Source organism: Blennius ocellaris (assembly GCF_963422515.1).
Source record: "Blennius ocellaris genome assembly, chromosome: 24".
In the NCBI taxonomy this organism is placed as follows: Eukaryota; Metazoa; Chordata; class Actinopteri; order Blenniiformes; family Blenniidae; genus Blennius; species Blennius ocellaris.
Window position 1 is genome coordinate 5284551 of NC_137673.1, and position 21487 is coordinate 5306037.

The 21487-nt window shown below is 41.7% G+C and overlaps 2 protein-coding genes across 2 annotated transcripts in view; both read right to left on the reverse strand.

Moving 5' to 3' along the window:
- Positions 1–8603, reverse strand: part of chrm4a (cholinergic receptor, muscarinic 4a) — a gene marked incomplete at both ends in the record, with an annotated part of 28550 nt that extends 19947 nt beyond the window's left edge. The window contains one exon of the mRNA XM_080520195.1: positions 8549–8603. Within this exon, the coding sequence (XP_080376321.1) occupies positions 8549–8603 (55 nt within the window). The remainder of the gene's footprint in view (positions 1–8548) is intronic.
- A 4470-nt stretch (positions 8604–13073) lies between these two features.
- LOC308147825 (cyclic nucleotide-gated channel alpha-3-like) lies at positions 13074–20522 on the reverse strand (the record flags this gene model as incomplete). The annotated part of the gene is made up of 9 exons (XM_080520158.1): positions 13074–14431; positions 14510–14616; positions 14891–14992; positions 15682–15801; positions 16046–16102; positions 17027–17101; positions 17188–17240; positions 20173–20327; positions 20459–20522. The coding sequence occupies 9 exons, from the start codon at positions 20520–20522 to the stop codon at positions 13074–13076; spliced, it is 2091 nt and encodes a 696-aa protein (XP_080376284.1).
- Positions 20523–21487: the final 965 nt, after the last annotated feature.

A 21487-nucleotide genomic window follows, 5' to 3' on the forward strand; every position in this document is an offset into this window, starting at 1 on the left:
AAAAGCCGTTTACGTGAGCGCTTCCCAGAAAAGGAGATGATGTCTGGGAGAGAAGAATGGATCAGAAATCCTTTTGTGGAGGGACCCCTTGATCGCAGAACCCGGTGACTCAACAACTAAGAGGTTCAATCGGCTGCTTTCACTCCGACACTCGTTGCTTCAAGAGCCTCAGTCGGACGGGTCGCAGTTCAAGACGGAGGGGAAACATTTCACACGCGCACAAATAGACGCGGCGGCCGCTTGTGGAGGTGGAGTGCCGTTTTCCGTGTTTATCACCGGCACTTGAACATGTACAGTAATTCATCACAAGCGACCTCGCCGAGGTTGCCGGTCCGATTCCCCGTCTGACACAAGTGCAAAACACTGAACGCCAAACTGCTTCCAGCGGGCGGATGGAGTGTCTGGAATAGAAGCTTCATCACTGGTATGTGAAGGGCCGAACGTGATTAACGACGCGCTCCGGCGGCCGTGGAAGCACTGGAGAGGAGATATTTACCGCCGCGCGCGTCACTTTAGCATAACAAGACTGTAAAACTCTGCTTTAGAGCCCTGAGGCTTCGTCAATAAGGCTCATGCATAACTTTATTAATAAATGAAGGTGACGCTTCCTGTCTGACTCACTTCCTGTGTCATTTAGCTGCTTCAGGTTGGGAACTGAAGGTTCCATTAGCCTGTGCAACACGTCCAACCAGCCTCAATAAACATATAATAATATGTATAATATAATAATATAATAATCATAGGTATAATAAACAGCTTTGTGCTGTGTTGTTCAGAAATAAGTGTTAAGATTGGAACCGTCACACCCTGCTGCAATACTGCTGCAATACTGCTGCCATACTGCCACACCTTATTCATTGTATTAGTCACTTTTATCCATAAACAGTTCTTTAATAACCTGGTAAATGTGTGTCATGTATTTTTATTATATTGGTCAATAACAAACCAAATCCTGTTCCTCTTCCTCCTCAGTCAGCTTTTTTTCTGAACCACAAAAAGTTATGAAACTTTGAGATTAGAAAGTCAAAATAATCGAAAATACGTTGTTTTAGTTGTTGTTAAGTTGTTTTTATGTGTTGAAGTCGACTGAGTTTTTAATTTGTTCCGGTGACGATGTGAATGTTGAGGCAAGGGGAAAATTCACACGAGAATCGCTCGGGAAATCCTTAATGTTGAGCCCTGGAATATGAAAAGTGCAGACACTGAGGAATAGAAAACTCAGGTTTATGACAATAGAATAGTTTAGTTTAGTTTAACTTAGCTTAGCTTAGTTCAGTTTAATTTCGGTTGCATTCACACAACACAATAAAAAAGAATATCATTACAGAAAAGGAAGGAATCGGCTGAACCTGTGACGTACTTCGGATGGTACGATCCTGTACCATCGAAGGATTACTACAAACAAAGATCAGCAAGTAAGAAAAAATAAATGACAATTAAAATTAGAAATCACTTAATCAAGCAGATATCAAATGAACAATTCACAGCATAACCTTCTACTATTTTACATCTTAAACTCTTTTTGAAAATCAGAGAATTACACACTTTGAGTCCATTCTATAACCTCACTCCCAAAACTGACAAACGTCTATATTTAACATTTGTTCTTACTTGACAGGTTGCAAACATTAAAAAAAAAACTATTTGGATGCTATTATTCATCACACGCAGCACAAGTTCTAATGTCTTTAAAGATATAATAACCTGAAATCTTGGGTATGAACAGTTGATCGGTGCAGCTCCAGCTATGATCCTAGTTTGTGTCAGAATAGTTCCTCCACAGTGCAAAGGCAACACTCAAAACGTTTCAAAACCTCTGCTCACGCCAATAGAATCGTCCTAAAAGTGCAGACATCAATAAAGGCAATAAAGTATTGCAATTAAAAAAAAACATCTGTAACTGTAACTATCCCCCCATAACGCCAACGAAACAAGCAGCACATTCACTGAAAAACCCACATAATGAGAAGATAACTGTAAAAACAAGATTGTTCACGGGGAAGATCCTCACATGCCTGCTTTTCTCCCCACCAATGTTTAAAATTTAATCACATGTGTATTGGAGGGAAATAATCCCAAGCAGAGTCGAAAACGACTCCATTGAAGAAGCTGGAATCAAAGCCCTTTTGATTGGCTAATTAAAACTTAATTTCAACATGTGCTTCACATCTTCCAGACTCACTAATGACTTTTGCATAAAAAAAAAAAAAAAAGCAACTTGAAAACATTCTTATGAAATAGAAACAGCACACGGCCACAGGAGTGGATATTGCACCCTGTGAACCGGCGTCAGCCAAGTTATTAAAAACATAAATAACTGTTGCAGAATCGTGCAACAGTTTTGTTTTTTTTCTTTTAAGAGGAGAGAAAATATACATAAATAAAAGCAGCAATCTGCAGAGCCGGCGACGTGTCGCTGTGCGACTGTGGGAAAGACGCTAATCAAAAGCGGGAGCCTGTGCCAGTAATTACCACCCAGCAGGGTCTGGACAGTGATCTATCTACACGCGGCTTCCTCCCTCCAGCCCGACAGCGGAGGATATTTAGCCGCTGACCTCCGTCGCTCTGCAGCGAGACGAGGGAGCCGGTGATCGGGGAACAGCAGAGCCTGGTACCTGGTGCACAAACTCAGGGCTGAACTCTGGGGAACAACGTCCGTCCACATAATGAGCTCCAGCAGAAAACAAACATCGGAGAAAATAAGTGGATAAAAAGGTGAATTATCAATGGGAAACGTGTACAATTTAAACCGACTTCACTGTAATGACACAAGATCAGCTCACGAAACCAGTCTGGGTGGAAATAATCGTAAAATATTATTAAATAATACAGCCAAAATCCCGAATAACGCCTATATCAACGTGTTTATGATCAATACGTTATGGGACGTTAACGGCTGAATAAAAAACAAAAAAGTCCCATACAAAGCGGACGAGGGAGGGATCATAAAGGAGATCAGCGCCTGTTGCCATGGAGATGCTCCAGAGCTCGCAATATCACCTCAACACGATCAGTCGCAAACATTTGCGCCGTACTGCTGATATTATAAAACAATATTAACAATAATATTATCATCAAACGATATCATGACACATGATAAAAGATGATTCCAGGAATTTGTCTCAAGTCCGATATATCACGGGACTGAAATCCCATTTAAATCATGGTAAACTTCAGTATGACAAGATATTCTTGTATATATTACAAGATATTCTAATCAGAGATTGAGCGTAGAAACAACACTATGAGGACAGAGAAGCTGCGATAAATTCGTATCCAGTAAAATCCAATACTATATATAGTTAATTATGTATATATATATATATCACAAAGTACTATGATGATAGTTCAGTGATGATAAAATGTCATGTTTTATACTGGCTACAGCGGCGTCACAACGTCTAAAGCAATAAGATAAAGAGTTAAAGCGTGTTTTCCTTGGTTTTGTCTGACGGAGGCCGTTGGTGTGACGTTTCCTGACCGCCGCCGCCCGACATGGCGCCGCCGCCCGACCACCACTTTGAGGCGCCGTCGCTCCCAAATAACGAAACCATGCAACATTGATGACATCCGGCCATCAATGTTGCATGCGCCCGACAAATTTTACTTTGTCTCACGGTCCAGCTGAAAGTGAACGACGCAACATTTGAAAAAAAAAAACAACAACAAAAAAAACAAGTCCAGCCACCAGGTTTCCTTGTGCTCCATTTTGCAGATCTGCAGCATGTGACCCTCCCCCACCATCTGCACACAATGGAGTCTCGTATTATTCACACGAAGGTGATTCTATGTAGTATTTTAATTCTCTGCCAGCTATTAAGTTGTGTTTAATTGGAATCGGCGTAAACACAGATAATGATAATAGCTGATCCAGCGATAAGGGCGGTTACATAACGGCCGGCTTAAAGAAATTACTCCTGACTGTGAGTCAGAACAAAGTGGGTTAGAGGTACTGGTGATATAATTGAGCCTGGTGTTGAAGCGCAGGTGAATGCTCCCACCCCGATCTGGAGCGTGACGAGAGACGAGGCTTCTGCGGGGAGGCTGCATGTGGAAATGCATGGAGTTCCATGAATCTGATGGCTGATTAGAAAAGACATGTGAGAATCTCCATGTGATGCGCGGGGGTGGAGGAGAACAGTGGAGCTGCACACGAGCTGCCTGGATCTCCATGCTCTCTGCTGCTGCTGGGTTTTGGTATTTCAAAAAGGATTCGTTAGATGGATTCTGTCGTTTTATACTTGATTGCTCAGAAGTGACCGGGCAGGTAAATTCAGCTCAAGGCCTTATCACACCTTCTTTTCTTTAACGCAAGAATGAGCCTCGAGAATTCATAGCGCTCACACCGGTTTTCTAATTTCACCCTTATGTAAGGCTCGGAGATAAAGCACGGCGGTGAACTTTGACTAGTTGTGGCACAGAGGTTTGACCTGCATGACTCACATCCCTGGGTTTTCTTTTACACCCGTTTATATCAAACATGTTTAGGATTCAAGGCCGACATGAGGAGGCGGTGGCCCATTTACCAAGAAATATGGAGTGAATTCCACCTGCAATCATTGTGCAGCCGGCTTGTTGTAGTGACGTGTGAAGGCGCTGGTTCAAATCCCTGCACTGGTGAGCCCAGTTGTTCTTGGGGAAATGAAAGGTATTGATCATCACCAGTGTGGGAAACTCTTTTTTTTTTGTTTGCTTGCAAAGAAACATAAAAAGAAACCATGTGATTACTGGCGACTCATATTGCTTTTCCCCTTTTCTCCCAAATTTGTTCTCATTATTTTCCTTGTTCGCTTTGTTTTCTTATTTGTTTTCTCGTTTCTGTCTTTTGTTCCTTTTTTTTTACTTTTTCACTTAATTTCCTTATTTTTTCCCCATTTTTCTCTTGTATTTCATTTTTTCTTGTGTTTTTACCCCTTTTTTTTCCTATTTTTCCTTATTTTTTCCTCATTATTTTTCTTTTTCCCTATATTTTATTATTTTTTCTCTTTTCTCCCATTTTTTCCTCTTAAACTATTTTTCCCTTTTTCTCTTTTCTTTCCTTTTTTCCTTATTTTTCTATATTTACAAACGTAAATTTGCATATGCAGACAGATGTGTGTCTCCAAGTCGCTCAGCAACTTTTTCACAGAATCCAGTGAAACCAGGTTTTTTGAACTTCAGGGTTTTGAACCATGTGAGACTTTCTATTCAAACTATGAACTGGTAAAACAAATTAAACCACTGAAAACGTGTCCAAAACACCAGCGATTCCCAAACGGTTTGAGGCGCAACAAGGAAAAGATGTCAAAGTCCAGAAATAAAAGTGGCGGGACGCCTGCAGAGGAAATCGCTGATAACGGCTGATACTCTGAAAGACCAAACCCCAGACGACTTTCTACCATAACAGTCATTACAAACACACCCTGATTCACGTTTCTTATATGTGTAGTAGATCTGAATGAATGTTGGATTTTAGCTTGGCTGTCATGTCTTTTCTTTTATCTTGTTGTTATATATAATAACCGCCGGGCCATGAAGCACTTTTAATTTTGGGGGGCGGGAACTTTTCTTTTCTGTTTTTTTTCTTCCTCACAGTTAAAACATGGACTTGAAATGGTTTGGAGATTCTTCAGATTCAAAGACAGCCATAACCTTTCTTCTCCGGCCTTCCAGAGCGCTTCAGATGTTGGCGTGATGACAGCGCACACTTCAGAAGCGAGGAGGGGAGCGCAGCCGAAATGTCAGAGGTTTTTAAAGGTTCCACTTGTCACCCTTTAACCGGCCTCATTTGATCCCTGATTGGAATCTCACCCACTTTAAGTTTTTGACTCTTCTGCCAAATTGTTTGTTTTTGGCTTCCGGACCGAAGGCGTGGAAATGTCAGTCGTCTGGATTTACATGGTCGCCTTTACCAACGGGGAGGAAATACTTGACGTTGACATTCAGGAGAGACTCGGGAGAAAATAAGCTGTTTCCTGGTGGAGTTTGTACAGGACTGCAGGAGCCACGTGGTTTCACATTATGTAATAGTACGACGAGTTTGTTATTACAATCGATTACAAATATGAACATATCAATGGACATTTAGGCACAACTGACCTGGGTTCAGTCAGCGTTTCGGTGTTTTCACACTATGTCGACGACACGATGACATAAAACTCTATTTATTGAACCTTGACCCTTCGAGTCGCAGGAGAACTGAAGACAGAGGCTCCGTCCTTTAAACGGATCATCAGAACGAATGTTCTGTCCACCCTGCTTCTCGCTGCAACGCTTCTACACTGCTTTCATGAACACACACACACACACACACACACACACACACACACACACACACACACACAGTCACAGCAAACAGCCGTTTTCCACCGCGGGGAACCGTTCTCTGCAGGAGCGAGGATGTAAATAGGATGGAATCAGGAGAACAGGGGGAGGAGGAGAAGAGAGGGATGCGAGGAGAGCAGAAGAGACGCTGATGGAGGGGAATCAGAGAAGAGGGGGAACGTTACATCAACCCCCCGATGCTTTATCTAGAACTCAGAGCTGTCAATCATCCCGTCATACAGTCTTGCGAGCGCTTCCCATCTGGGGTAAAGGTTTTTTTCTTCTTCTTTTCATGGTACAGGAGTATGAACTCATTGATGCAGCACAATGTTTTGTAGCTGGAATTAAGGAAACACAATGAACAGCCAGTAATCCGTGTGAAAGGATTTAATGGAAAAGTATTGATAGGTCGCAGCGTGGGCTCCCTCTACTGGACCCACGGGTCATGACGCACACACGGAACACCACTTGGTCAAAGTTTCCACATATTTAAATTTAACTCCTATTTATTGTCAAAGTTGACGTCTTCTTTGTGACTCCAGGGGCCTGAATGGACTTGATGGCCGGTTCTACCCTGCAGCCATGTATTCAGCAGAACTTGGCGAGTTTTAAATGATAAAAGGTCTTTGTGGCACCAATGTGGTAAAATCTTATTATACCTCAACAAAAGAGATTTATTCAGGTTTCGCTGCCAGTAATTTTTAAATAAATTCAAGTCTCCTCAGGCTGGATGTCGCCACCCTCTCGTCCACTCCATTCATTACTATTTTCTCCTCAAGGTTCTTACAATGACTGCAGCCTCTTGGTCGTTTTAGTGCAATCAACCTGTATGACGGTTGTATGAATTATACCACAAGAGCAGGCAACTACACAATCAATGCAACATGCAATCAATGCAACCGCCGACCAACCGACTCTACAATTTCTGGATGTTTCAATGGTGGCAGGCCAAAAAATAAAACAGCTCACGCAGCAAAGTGTAAACACAAAATTAAATATATGCGTCTCCCACACACCTTAAGTCGCTGCCTCAACAAACAACAAGCGCCTTTAGTCACACATCATAATGCCCTAAAACTGCATTTCCCACATTTTGCTCCTTCGCTCTCCCATCCAGTGTATTTCCCTTTACTTCCCCTGAAATCCTCGTCAACAGACCGCTCAGGGGCAGATTTGCCATTTTGCACGCTGGCCGTGCATTTACATATTTAAATTCAGACATATGGGGGTACAGTGGATTTATCCAATTAGGATCAATGTCTCGTCTGCTCCGGTCTCTCTCTCTTGCAGCCCTGAGCTTTCATGTCAGGACATGGAGAGAATAAAGGAGGGAGGGGTGATAAGAGGAGAAACCATGAAAAAGTACAAGACAAGCCATTGGGATTGTGTGAAGGGGGGAGGAGGGAGGGGGGGGGGGTGAACATACAGGCTGTTTAATCTCTGAAAATCAAATCTGCTCATCCGGCTCGTCCATATTCTTCCTCTTATCTCCTCCTTCACTTCTCGCTGATTTTTTTTTTCCCAACGCCCTTTTTCTCCTCATCGCTTTTTTCCCCCTTTCTTTTCTGCCCAGAGGAAATGCTGCTGCTCTGTGTTTCCACAAGATGATGATACAGAATTAACCAGCTCACCTACAGATCAAACTCATCACTGCTGTCTAGTTGAATCTATATAATCAATATATTTGATTTGATGGCTGGAGTGCAACTTTGACAAAAAAAAAAAAAAAGGAAATTATAGGAATTATAGAAAATATAGCCTATTTAAACTGGCTCTGGCTGGTGATAGTTTGATGACATGACTGTTCTGTAGAAAGAATTAAAAGCAGGATTCAATAGCATGACGCTCCACCGCCAGAGGGAACGATGCCACAGTGTGAAAGACGACGTGACGGACGACTGAACCAAACTTTATCACAGTGAAACAAACACGATGCGACGCCGCTTCAGAACCCCCTGAGAAGCGTCTTCACACGGTCACAAACTGTCAATCAGGACCAACTTACAACAGGAACAGGGTCGTGAATATGACGCGACAACAGCGCGTGAAGCCCCCCAGTCAGGAACACGGTGCCACGCTGCCAATCAAGCACGCGCTGCTCCAGCACTTTGAGAAGCACTGATCCCCCCCATATCCCCCCTCATCCCCAGTCTGCAGCCCCGTGGCCCTGGAGGAATTCACCTGAGTCGCTCACGTGCACGCCCCCCCCGCGGTGCCACATTACGCACGGCGCGTTTCCACTCACCGCTCAAGTTCCAGAGGGGCTGGAAGCCCCCGACTCCGTGACTGTCGTTAATCATCTTTCATGGCGGTGCGCCGACAAAAACAATAATAATCTGGAGTCCAATCTTGGTCTCTTTCCTCCACTCCTCCCCCAACCCTCCCTCCCTCCCCCCCACACCCCCAACAAGTTTCCCCCGCCGGACTCGATCCTTGGTAAAGTGTCAGCACTCCGGTTGGCCCCCCCGCTGTGAAGAGAGGCAGCTGGCCCCCTCCGGTGGCATCAGTCTTCCGGCTTCTCTCGGGATTAAGAGCTTCTGACACGAGCCGAACACTCACTTCTGCGTTTTTTCTTTTTCTTTTTTATTATTTCTTTAACTAGAATAAGAAGGAGAGGGACGGCCGCTCCGCTCGTGGCGCGCGACTCTGTGGCGCACCGCAACACGATTCGTTCATTCAGAGAAAGAGAGAGAGAGAGAGAGAGAGAGAGAGAGAGAGAGAGAGAGAGAGAGAGAGAGAGAGAGAGAGAGAGAGAGAGAGAGAGAGAGAGAGAGAGAATGTGATGTCATGTGTTTCAGCCAATCCTCAGTGAATTAACAACTGGACTGTTTCTCTCCAGGTGATAAAAAAAAACAAAACCCAAAAGTGTTTTGGGAATATTCAGAAAGTCCCTCTGATAAACACAAGTGGAATAAAAATAAAACTACTTCATGTCCCATTATCTGAGTTGGAGGAGAGTTTTCTTTTCTTACTTTCTGAGATTTGAATCAGAATTTTCACTTTTCTTCCTCAGTTCTCGAAATATCGTCCAGAATAAAAGTAGAAATCAGTCAGTTTACTGAAAGGAATTGAAAATAAAGGTAAAAATTCATACATTCTTCTCAGAATTCAGATTTTTTTTCTCCATTAAAAGTTTTGAATTCAGGTTTTTCAGATTTTTTTTAATCATAAATGCAAGAATAGTTATAATTATGAATTTTTTTTCTGAAAAGGAAAACTTTCTTCTCAGTGGTACAATACTGATTTACTACAAATTCTGTTGTTTTTTCAGATTTAATCTTGAAAGTCTAATAATACTTATTAATTCATATGTCCAATATAAACATTAGTAGCTTAATTATTCGGTGGTGTTTTAATTGCTGTTTCACCAGGAGGTGGCGCTGTTGCTGTTTGGCGATTCTGCTCATCACGTGCACAAAACAGTGGAAACAGTAAAAGGGAGTTCTACTGAGCCACCAGAGGGCGCCGCGCTGACTCAACATACTGAACAAATACCAAGAAGAAGAGAAAAGATTTTCCAGAGAAGTAAGTGAACGATAACGACGTTAAAGTGAAGTCAAAGTCAGTGTCATGGTGGTCTGTACAGCGGAAAAAATACCTTATAGAAAGAAACTAAAAAAGTCAGTGGTTTCTAACCTCCACACTGCCCCCTATGGTTACTGCTGGTACTGCTTCACTTCAGCTTGTTCAATTTGGTTAATGATGCTTTTTGTTTTACTGACAATTCTCCCTGGAAAACATGAAAACCTTTTTTATCGGCTATATTTGGACGTATAGAGGACGTATAGAGGACTATAGAGGATGTATAGAGGACTTATAGAGGATGTATAGAGGACTTATAGAGGACTTATAGAGGATGTATAGAGGATGTATAGAGGACGTATAGAGGACTTATAGAGGATGTATAGAGGACTTATAGAGGACGTATAGAGGACGTATAGAGGACGTATAGAGGATGTATAGAGGATGTATAGAGGACATATAGAGGATGTATAGAGAACCTATAGAGAACTTATAGAGGACATATAGAGGATGTATCGAAGACGTATAGAGGACATATAGAGGATGATGAGGAAGAGTGGAATTGTTTCCATGGGCCCTGCTGAAATCTAATAAACAGACAGTTTGAAACAAACACATCCTGCATAATACAACCTTTCATATTAAAGTCCGCTGTGTTTATTCAGAGTCGGAGGTCGTTTTCCATCATGTCCTGCTCGTCATCACGGCCACTCTTTGCTGTTTCACACTCCCACAGCGTGATAATTGAAATGGAGGCATCAGGGTGGGTACAGTCAGAGTCCCTTCCTCACTAATGTGCCCCCTGGGGGGTAATTATTTAAGCTCCAGTGAACTATGCTGATAGATTTGAACCTTTTCTTCAACGTCCGTCACACATTTAGTCACACCACAGCCAATAGGTTTTATCCTCCAGCTTCATGCAGGAAAGATGAATTACGTGCCTGTTTTTGTCCTTTGAAATGCAAAAATGCAGCGAGAAATGATTTCTAAAAATCTGTTCAAACCACCTGAATCAACAGAGATGAAAACTAATAAATATCTGTCTTGTTTGTCTTTATTACAAACGTCTGTGGTGAATGTCTTAACACAAATCTCATCATTTTAATGTGCTTTTTTATTTTATTTTATCTGCATTTAAATTAGATGTCTTAATATTGAAGCTGTGCTCAAGTAAACTTATTTCTAACTACAAAATTACAAAACTTTATTCATTTAATAATCATTTATTTGCATCTATTATTTAATTTCTACATAGATATTTATAGCATTTTTTTATTTCATTATTCGTTTCATTTTGTGTCTCATTTATTTCTTCAGTAATTTCATTTTTTTAATTAGTGGTTAAATTAGTTGTTTTAATTAGTATTATTGTTTGATTTTCACATTTTTTTCAGAAATTATTAAAGTAATTCTACCTATTCTTATTCTTATTCATATTCTTATTATTATTACCCTTCATATTTCTTTGTGGTTTATTCAATTGACCTTTTGACCCTGGAATGTATGCATGTTTATTCAAATATATATTACTCTCTGAGGTTGCGCAGTTTTTCAAAGGTGAAATGAAATGTATTTATTCTCCCAGTAAACTTTCTACATTTGAATTTTGATGCTTTTACACAAACAGCGTTTGACTGAGTTTCAGGGGAGCAAACGATCCAGCGTACACAGCAGGAAGGACTAACAATGTGTGTGTGAGTGTGTGTGAGAGTGTGTGTGTGTGTGCTTACATAAGGCATTCTGCTCTACCTCATCTCTGACACACACACACAAACACACCGTGGCGTGTGTCATTATGGGCTGAAGTGCACTGATTTTGGCTCAGCCATTATCTTCTTACACAACCCACTACAGTCAAGAGAGTCTCGGTGTGTGTGTGTGTGTGTGTGTGTGTGTGTGTGTGTGTGTGTGTGTGTGTGTGTGTGCACTCACATTACTCATGCTCTTTTGTGGCAGTCAAGTCATTTCTAAAATTGTACACTGGAGCAGCTCTCTCCTGCAGCCCTCTGCTCCGCTGGCAGCCGGTCGGTGGACTTTTATTGTGAAAGTCTGGAAACAAAAGATAAACGTGACCACGCTGGAGAAGAGGCACCAAACGCAACGCCCATGTGACACACAAACACAAATACAGTCACAAAAGAGCCTTAATAGGTGATGAAACTTGAGACTACCTGTTAAAATTCAGATTATCTGCAGATTCAGGCCTTTTATGCTGCACGTGAGCCACTTGACCACAAGGGGGCGGAACCACACTGAAAATGATCTGTTCAAACAATTAAAACCATGTTATTAATTAAAAATGTCCTTTTCAGATAGGAAAACATATATAAATATATAACAAAACCACAGTTCTAGATATAAACTGATGAAATCTGATGGTTTATTAAAAGCATGTTTTACATTTAAAGGTGTAAACTATGTTTTCCATCATATGTTTTCGGGCAAATGTTGAAACAAACCAGAAGAATGAATACGACAGCAGCTCCACACAGATACCCGAGTGGTGAACAGACGTCGGTAAACGACGCCGCTCCGCGTAGCTTCCCCTCGCCGGCAGTATTAAATATTGAGGAAGACAAACACTAAAAGTGTTCAGGAATAGGTTGAAAGTAGACCAGGTGATCGAATGGAACAGAGACGTAGCACATTTGTGGGTTTGAAACGTCTCTCCGAGGTCACTCCGACAACACGTTGAGCAGTGCTGGGCAGTTAGCATTAGCATCAAAACAAACAAGTAAAGTTTTATGGGAGCAGATTTATAAAGAATCATAGATTTGTCTAATATACATTTTATTCCATATAAATAGCATTATTTCTAATGTACCCAACACAGGGTCACAGTCTTTCACAGTATTTCGTCAAACCTTGCATGTCTTCACTCTTTGTCAATCCTCTATGCTGTAGAACACAGATTCAGTCCAATCATGTAAATAAGCTCAGTTTTGAGTTTCTATGCTACCGATTGGACTGGATATTAAATCTTCCAAACAGAGGGATTCTTTCATCTTTTACCAGGAAACGGTCTGCAACCAAGCAGGAGGCATTTTTCAGGTTGGTTTTATTTCAAAAAGTCACTCAAATAAAAGTAACGTCATCGTATCGGGGGACTGTTCCACCATTCATTTTGAGCAGTCGGAGCTGATGGAGCCGTGACGGACCGCGATGAGACCTAACAACCACACAGTGGAAGCTAATGAACACAGTTTGTCTTCGTGGCGGGAAAGTCGGCGGCAGCGCGAGCCCGAGATCTACTCGTCGTCAAACTTCAATGTCCGGACCTGGTTGGCCATGTTGGTGAGCCGCTGCTTGAGTTTGCGCTGCGACGACTCGTACTGACTCGACAGCTTCCGGAATTTTAAGCTCATGATTTCTATGTTGGCTTCGATCTTGCTGACTTGGTGCTCCAGGTCGCTGGCGTCGGTGATGCCGATCAGCGACTCGTCGATGAGGTTGTCCTTCATGAGAATGGCCCTGCCTTTCTCCTCCAGGGCGTACTTTGCGTCGGGGTACTCGGTCAGCGCCTCCATCAGGTCATCTTTGGACAGAGCGAAGAGGTCCGAGTAGCCCACGCTCCGGATGTTGGCCGTCCTCCGGTTTCCTGCTTTGCTCCCCTTGATGCCAAGGATGCTGATTTCTCCAAAGTACGCGCCGTCACCGAGGACCACGAACTGTGTGATTCCATCGTCTGCTACCACGGCCAGTTTCCCTTCCTTGATGATGTACATTTCTCTCCCGATGTCCCCCTTCTTGCAGATGTAGTCGCCCGGGCTGAAGAACTGGGGCTGAAGCTTCAGGACCAACTCGATCAGCAAACCTGCTTCGCAGTCCTGAAAGATTCGCACTTTCTTCAGAGTCTCCAGATGCACGTTGATGGCTATCTCCGCCTTCAGCTTGTCCGGCAGATTCTTTAGCACCAGCTTCTCATCGCAGGTCTTCTCCTCGGTCCACAGGTAGTCGAACCACTTCACCACCCGGATCTCCAGGTCCTTGGTGACCTTTCGAAACTGCATGTACTGCTTGATGGAGTCGATCTTGGCCTGGAACTCCACGCGCTCCGCGTTCATGTTGGAAATCATGGCGCCGACGTTGCCCACGATGGTGGCGAAGATCAGAACTCCGGTGAGGAAGTCCAGCACCACGAAGAAATATTCAACGTCTCGCACCGGGGGAGGCGTTTCCCCGATGGTGGTGAGCGTCAGTGTGGACCAGTAGAAGCAGTAGATGTACTGCCTGGGCAGCCGCGAATACTGAGGCGACGCCAAGCTTGGATAGACCCACGTGTCCGAGCCAAAGCCCAGCACCTTGGAGATGGCGAAGTAGAGGCAGCCGTTCCAGTGAATGATGATGATGATGTAAAGCACCAGATTGCAGATTCGGAAGATGTTTGGGAAATTAGTGCGAGTCTCCGTCCGGTCAAAGAACTCGAAGAGTCGCGCCAACCTGAAGAGACGGTTGAACCTCCACTCGGGATTATCGATTCCAAGGTAGACGAATGCGATGTCGGTGGGCAGTACGGAGACCATGTCCATTTTAAACTGAGGTGTTTTCATGTACTTCTCTTTCAGGAGCTTTGCATCCTTCACAAGCAGTCCTTGCTCCAGAAAACCTGCAGACACATCGGAAGTTCATTACCATGAAGATTTAGGAAACGTTTTAGCAACCTATAAAACTGGGCTTCACTGACCTGTTCTGGCTCTCACAAAGGTGTCGAGGAAATAGAGGATATCTGAAAGGTAGTCAAAACCGATCCATAGTGACGTGTATTTGTACTGCAGCTCATTGAAACAAGACCTGCGTGGAAAAGAACCAGCGTGAAACAATACAGTGTCAAAGCGGAGGGATAGTTTACCTTCATAACCGAACAGAGTATTCTTAATTCCCATTGCAGTATTACATACAGGAACAATTCAAATGTCACCAAACATATCAATAACTACCTGAGAATCCAAGTAAACCCAGATCATGCTAATAACTGACACTGACGCTCATTAATATTCCCACTGGCTTTGGAGGTTCCGAGGCACATTTTTCATTGGGAAGTCAAGGAAATGTGTTGAAATGGTACCTGGCCACCAGAAATATCAGGTTGTAGAACACAGAGATGGAGATGGTGAACAACCAGTAGTAGTACAAGTCTGTAGCAGGATCCATGACCCACACCTCCTTCCTGTGAGAACAGACCAGAGACTGTCGATCCTCAAACTCCATAATATCACTATAATATACTGACATCGGTATAAAGAAAACCTACACCCTTTCCTGGTTGCTGCTAAACAACTATGTATGATGTAGTTATTATGTAGAAAGTGCTCTTCATTGATCCCCCTGGAGATTACATTACATTACACTAGACTAGACTAGACTAGACTAGACTAGACTAGACTAAATTAAATTAAATTAAATTAAATTAAATTAAATTAAATTAAATTAAATTAAATTAAATTAAATTATTTATTCACCACACAGTGACTAATTACCGCAGAACAATATAATTGGATAGCATGTATGAACAGGAATGGGAGGAAGTATGACTTATTAAATCCCACTGCTTCTCCATAAATAATATATAATATTCTTCCAAATTACCTGATGAAACGCTATCAAGATATTCATTTTCTAAATAATTAATGATATGTAATATTCAATAAAGATAATAACATTGTTTGACCATGTCCCATTATATGTACAGGTTATACATATATAGAATTTATATGTATAGAAATGTATTCACATGTAATCTTTCTTTACATTTTAGAGCAAGTTTATGCTTGTTTGAGTCGAAAATGTTTTTTTATTAAATGCAAAAAAATTCATTCACTGATGAAAAATTTTAGAATTTTTTTTTTTTTTACTTACGGTTCCTCCTTATCGTCTTTCTTCTCATCCTTTTTAGCATCTTTCTTCTCATCCTTCTTCTCGTCTTTCTTCTCATCTTTCTTTTCATTTTTCTTCTCATCCTTCTTCTCATCTTTTTTTCTGTGGATGTTACAAACAGAGGTCAGTGAGTGAAACAGGGGTTGATGTTGGTCGCCGTTATTCCACAGAGGTCCTTTAATCACTTATAAAGGTAGAATTGTCCAAAGTAGGAATTCCATTCATTCCACTCCTCTAATGCCAAAGGCCTCAAATATTGTTTGAACAATCCAGATCATTTTCAAGCCTCTTGCATTACTTTTTCGCCATAAACCTCCTGACTTTCACATTAAAACTTTCATCTTACCCGTCGTTGTTGTTGCTGTTGTTGGTGTTTTGAGCTGCCAGCGAGGAGCGGGCATCACTGCAACAGAAACAATCATTTATATAGAGATATAGAGATATAGATAGATAGATAGATAGATAGATAGATAGATAGATAGATAGATAGATAGATAGATAGATAGATAGATAGATAGATAGATAGATAGATAGATAGATATGTTATATGTCAGCATGTTATATTTTCTCTCATTCATTCATTATGAAGAAGAAGGTTAAAAAACTTTTAAAGCAATGATTCAGATTTCCTTCTTCTAATCTTCTCATCACCTGGCCACATTAAAAATGTAAAGTTTGCTGCGTATAGTTTGACTTTTTGACATTTCAAGTTGTACAAAAATGTATCTTTTATTGATGGACGTAGCAAATGTCTCATTTCATTGTGGAACCAGCTTCTATGTTTGACTGGATCAGATCAATTCATCATAAGTTGAGTGAATTATTTGAATCACATCCTGGTTTTTCAGCTGAATTCCATTTGAAATGTGAGTTAAAGAAGCAAAATGTCTAACTGGAGAGACGTGAAGGCAGAGATGACTGCTCTACTGGTACGAGTTAAAGAAAAACCATCTTCAGTGTGTTTTGATTCTCGGTCAAGGTTTGTTGTATATGAATTGTGAGTGTAGTGATTGAATTCCACCACTAGGTGTCCCCAGCAGACGAGAAGTGAAGTGGTGTTCAGTTTGAATGGAAAGTGCCTATTTCATTTTCACCTCATATGTTTGATACCTTTGACTAATTGGAGTATTTCTCCTTGCTTCAGATGACACTACAGTACTGTGAAGTTCGAAATCCACAGCTGGGCCCACCGAGGTCGTTAAAATCTGATTTTAAAATCCGTTCAGTAGCAGTTTAAAGCAGTTTAAACTGACTCAGTGCCAGTTGGCCGGTGCTGCCTCTCTTTGTGAATCCCACCAATGACATATCTGCACAAAGCACAGCTCACCTGCTCGCCCCCATGTTGACGACTGTCTCCGTGGGACCGACGGCGCCGGTCCCGCGGCGCAGCATCCGAGTCGACCTGAAAAACACATTAAATGGACAATAAACCTGCATGACATCATGCTGATATCTTATCAGTGACATCAGTCAAACACGCAGATTCACCTTGACCGCCGCCCTCTCCCGACAGAAGACTTCTGATCTTGGGCGTCCATCACCTGGAGGGACGTCAGAACACTTTAGACTGGACTTCAAAGAGAAATAACCGTTTTTGCATTTCAAATTTGTAATTTAAACCTTCTTTCAAAACCATTAAAAGCTAAAAGCACAGAGAGTTTTTCAGTTTCAACGTTTCACCATTTCTATGACTACAGGTGAAGAATACAGAGAAATCCTGTTCTGAAATCCCGAAACAAAAACATTCTGCTGCGTTTGAGACACTCATCGGCTCGGCTGCTCTCCGTCTCCACGTAAACAGAGGAAACACCCCATGTCGGGGAAATGCTGCATCAGCAATAATGCCAGCTAAAGGTTCCAGGGTGTTTGTACGTTTCTGAATTAAACAAAGTGAATTTACTCACGACGCCGTCACAACATGCAGACACACCAAGTGGCTAGTCGAAATAATAAACCCTTCATATTGACGTTTGCTGCAATGTGAGCAGTGAGAAGTTCAAAGTTGTTTTTTTCTAATTTTATCTTTAGTCGGATTAGCTGCCTCTTCTTCGGCGCCGTCAACTCAAATCCTCGGCTCCCAGATTAAATCTGCTAAATTTAGATGTTCAACTCAACGCTCCGGCTCGGGAACTTCACCTACCTGGCTGTGAGGAGATGAGGACAACGACGATGATGATGATGATGATGATGAAGAGCGATTCAGATGGACAGGAGATGAAATGAGCGGTGAGTCGATCCCATCTTCACTTCACACCCATCGGGGCAGACGAGTCCCGCTGGCTCATGTCTTTCTGACAACATCAACTGCCGGAGAACTTTCCCCTCCTTCTGCTCATCCACCTCCCAGGAGGAGGAGGAGGAGGAGGAGGAGGAGGAGGAGGAGGAAGAGTGACACGGCACTGTGACATGAAAGACGCCGTCCCAGGTGTTACGCTATGAAGCAGCCTGGTTGGATCTTTCATCTTCCTGAAGGACTTTAATCTAAAACTCACGGAAAGTTTCCAAAGTATTAAATGTAAATAAAATAAAGTCTCAAGAGCTTTGAGGCGTGGAGAGAAAATAAAACTGGAAGCTGCTAAAATTTTGAGAAAATAAAGAAAAACGACTCAAATTGTCCAAAAAAATTTATTAAAAAATGCCTGAAACCAAAACATTTTAAAAAAATTATGAGGAAGAACAATCTATGATATATACATTTTTTAAATAATGGTTTTTGATGAGAATGATATGTTATGTACTGGAAATTAATGTAAATTTGATATAAAAACATCTTTACGGAGTCATAAGGTTTAAAAGTGAACGGTACATTGGATGTTTTGAATTTATGCAAGTGGAAAATTAGAATTTAATAAAAAAATAAATTCTGACATGAAAACAAGAGTATTAAATAAAGAGAAACTACAAATGGACTCAGGCACTTGTTTTGTTACAGGAAAGGTTTAAAACATCTCAGGAGATGCATAATTTCACGGGATTATTAACATTTAAAATCAGGGTTTTTACCTCTCCCTCTCTCTCTCTCTCTCTCTCTCGTCCACACAGGAGCGCCTCTTTATTTAAACGTCTTCCAGTCTGAGTAAATCCTCTTAGTGTGTGAAACATCAGACTCCACCTGCAGCTCAGGGAGAGCCGGGGGTTAATCCCGGCTCTGCAGCCCGGCGAGGGGAACCTGAAGCCGGCCCTGTGTGCTGCAGACCAGCCCCTGCTGCTCCGGTTCAATACAAAGACGGTTTTTACAGATTTCCCAATAATTAATTCTGCTTCTATCCCATAAGGTGGTTTACATTAATCATGTGTGTTTCACGTGAGCAACTGCAGCCACACAGAAGTCAGATTATATCCTGCAAATGGGATTAGAGCTAATCTGTTGACGGGCCCAGGAGCAGAAAGAGCAGGAGAACCAGAATCGGCGCTGTGGAAACCATTGTCACTTCATGAACTCAGAACAGAAACTATTTGGTACGAAATAAAACTGAACATCTCTGTAGAGCAAAGTCAAACTCAATCACAGCAGGGGGCCGGATTCTGGATTCAGGTCTAATCTGAGAGCCGAACAAGGTCAACATTTAACCACAACCATCATCAATCATTTGGAAATTCAAAAAAGTAAAGACATGATAAGGTTAAAGGCTCAAATCTGTGATAAAATTCCAATTTATTAATTCAAAAGATCAGAACATGATATTAAAATGAGAAAAATTAGGTTTTAAAGGAACAAATACTGGAGGAGAAAGATACAATCATAAGTCCTGAAGGTCAAAATATGAGATTGAAACTTAAAACATTAGTTTAAAGGTCAAAATATTGCTTAGAATTTTAAACTGTGAGTCTGATAGGTGTCAAAATATGAGCTAGAATTAAAATTGATGACTTAAAAAGTTACAAAATATTATTTCAATTTAAAACTGGGAGTCTAACAGGTCAAAATATGATATGAAAAGTAAAAACTATTAATTTAAAATGTCAAAATATGAGGAAAAACTAGAAATCATGAGTTCAAAAGTCCAAATATCGGCTTAAAAAGCCAAAGTAAGGAGTTAAATGGGTCAATATATGACTTAAAATTAAACATTGGGAATCTAAAAGATAAAAATGTGGCATTTATTGTTTGAGTCGTTTAAAATCTGAAATATTTTGTCTTTCCCCACATTCTTTACTTTTTAGGAATTCTTTCTTATTCTTTATATTTTTACGTTTTTATGGTTTCACAAGGATATTGACAATGAACAAGTTGAAGTTTGCACACTGGAGGAACTCTGCAGCCCTCACAGGTCGGCCAGTTTCAATAAAATGTGATTTTTGGGGCCCTACTTGGCCTTGAGTTCGACACCCCTGCCGTAAAGTGTTCCTTTGCACCGTGGGGGGTGTCGGCCATGTTTTTATCTCCCCGGCTCATAATTTCCTGACGCCGGGTAATCAGCCGCCCCGTGTGCATTTTCTAATTGCCGGAGTGTTTGTTGACGCCGGCGTCACCCGGGGCTGCGGCGCCGGACGAATCAGCGAGCGGAAGGTCTTCGTTCTGGAAACAGAAACCGGCCCGATCCTCAGAGCGTTGGGGGCGAAAACCCCAGAGTCGTCGGTCAACGGTCGGATCGGGACAACGAGCTCAGTCCCAGTGGACCAAGCAGCTCAATTCCCAGCGCTGCTGATGTGTTAACAAGCTGCTGACAGCCGGCGATCCGCCGACGCCACAATTAAAGTCATTACGGCGGCAGAAGCTTCCAGAGAGAAAAGAAAAAAAGAGATCACTCACTCCTACCTGGGCCGTCAGGTCCTCCTGCAGCAGGACACCAGAACCAAAGCAGCTGGAGGGACGTCAACATGTTGGAGGCTGTAAACACAGAGGATATAAAACTGCAGCATTACTTTCATTTTTGCAGCAAATTAAAGTCCATAAAGCATGTTAAACCTTCAAAATGAAGATAGCACAGTTTAGAGACATGTCTGTTCTACAAGCTGGCACTATCAGTTCATTCAGATTCAAAATAAAGTCAAGATTTTCTCAGTTAATTTTATTTATTTAACAAATCTTACGTACTCTAACAACTTGCCTTCACTTCCTTACCTTTTTACTTCCATTGATTTTATTAAATCTATCACTAATTTAGGTATTATAAATACAGAAGTGTCAGAACTGTCAAAAGTATTGGCTTTAGTACATCCTAAATATTAAACATATTTCAATAATTGGCTTAATTAACGTTATTTAATTTGCTAATTGTTTTAATAATTCGTTACCAGCTTGAAAGCATTTAAAATTATTATGGTATTGGCTTTAATAACATACAACTTCGTTGTGTCACATTTAAAATAGTCTAAATCAGGACATTATTGTGAATTTGTTGGAGCCCAGGCGAGTCAAACGGTGCAGCACTGGCGCCCCCTGATGTTCACAATAATGAACTACAAGTAGTGAGAAGGACTGAAGTCGCTCTAAAGGCATAAATGTGACGTAAACATGTGTGAACGTTACTTTAATGTGTTGATATGATGGGTCTGATGTCAGAGTGTGACGGAAGAGTGTGTGAATGTTAATTAAATGGACTTGCAGCACTTGATACGCCACCGTGTGCTCCGGTTACAGGGACAGCCCGTCACCATGGAGACCGCTTGTTGGTGTTTGGCACACACGTGTGTGAGCTGACGTGCAAAACCGCCCAGACCAAGAAACTGGTTTCACTTTAACATTCTAACAGGTCAGAGATCAGAGAGTCACCAGGGGAGGAAGGTGGACATGAGGTTCAGTATTGACTGTTTAACGACACAATAGTCTGTGAGTTGCAGCCTG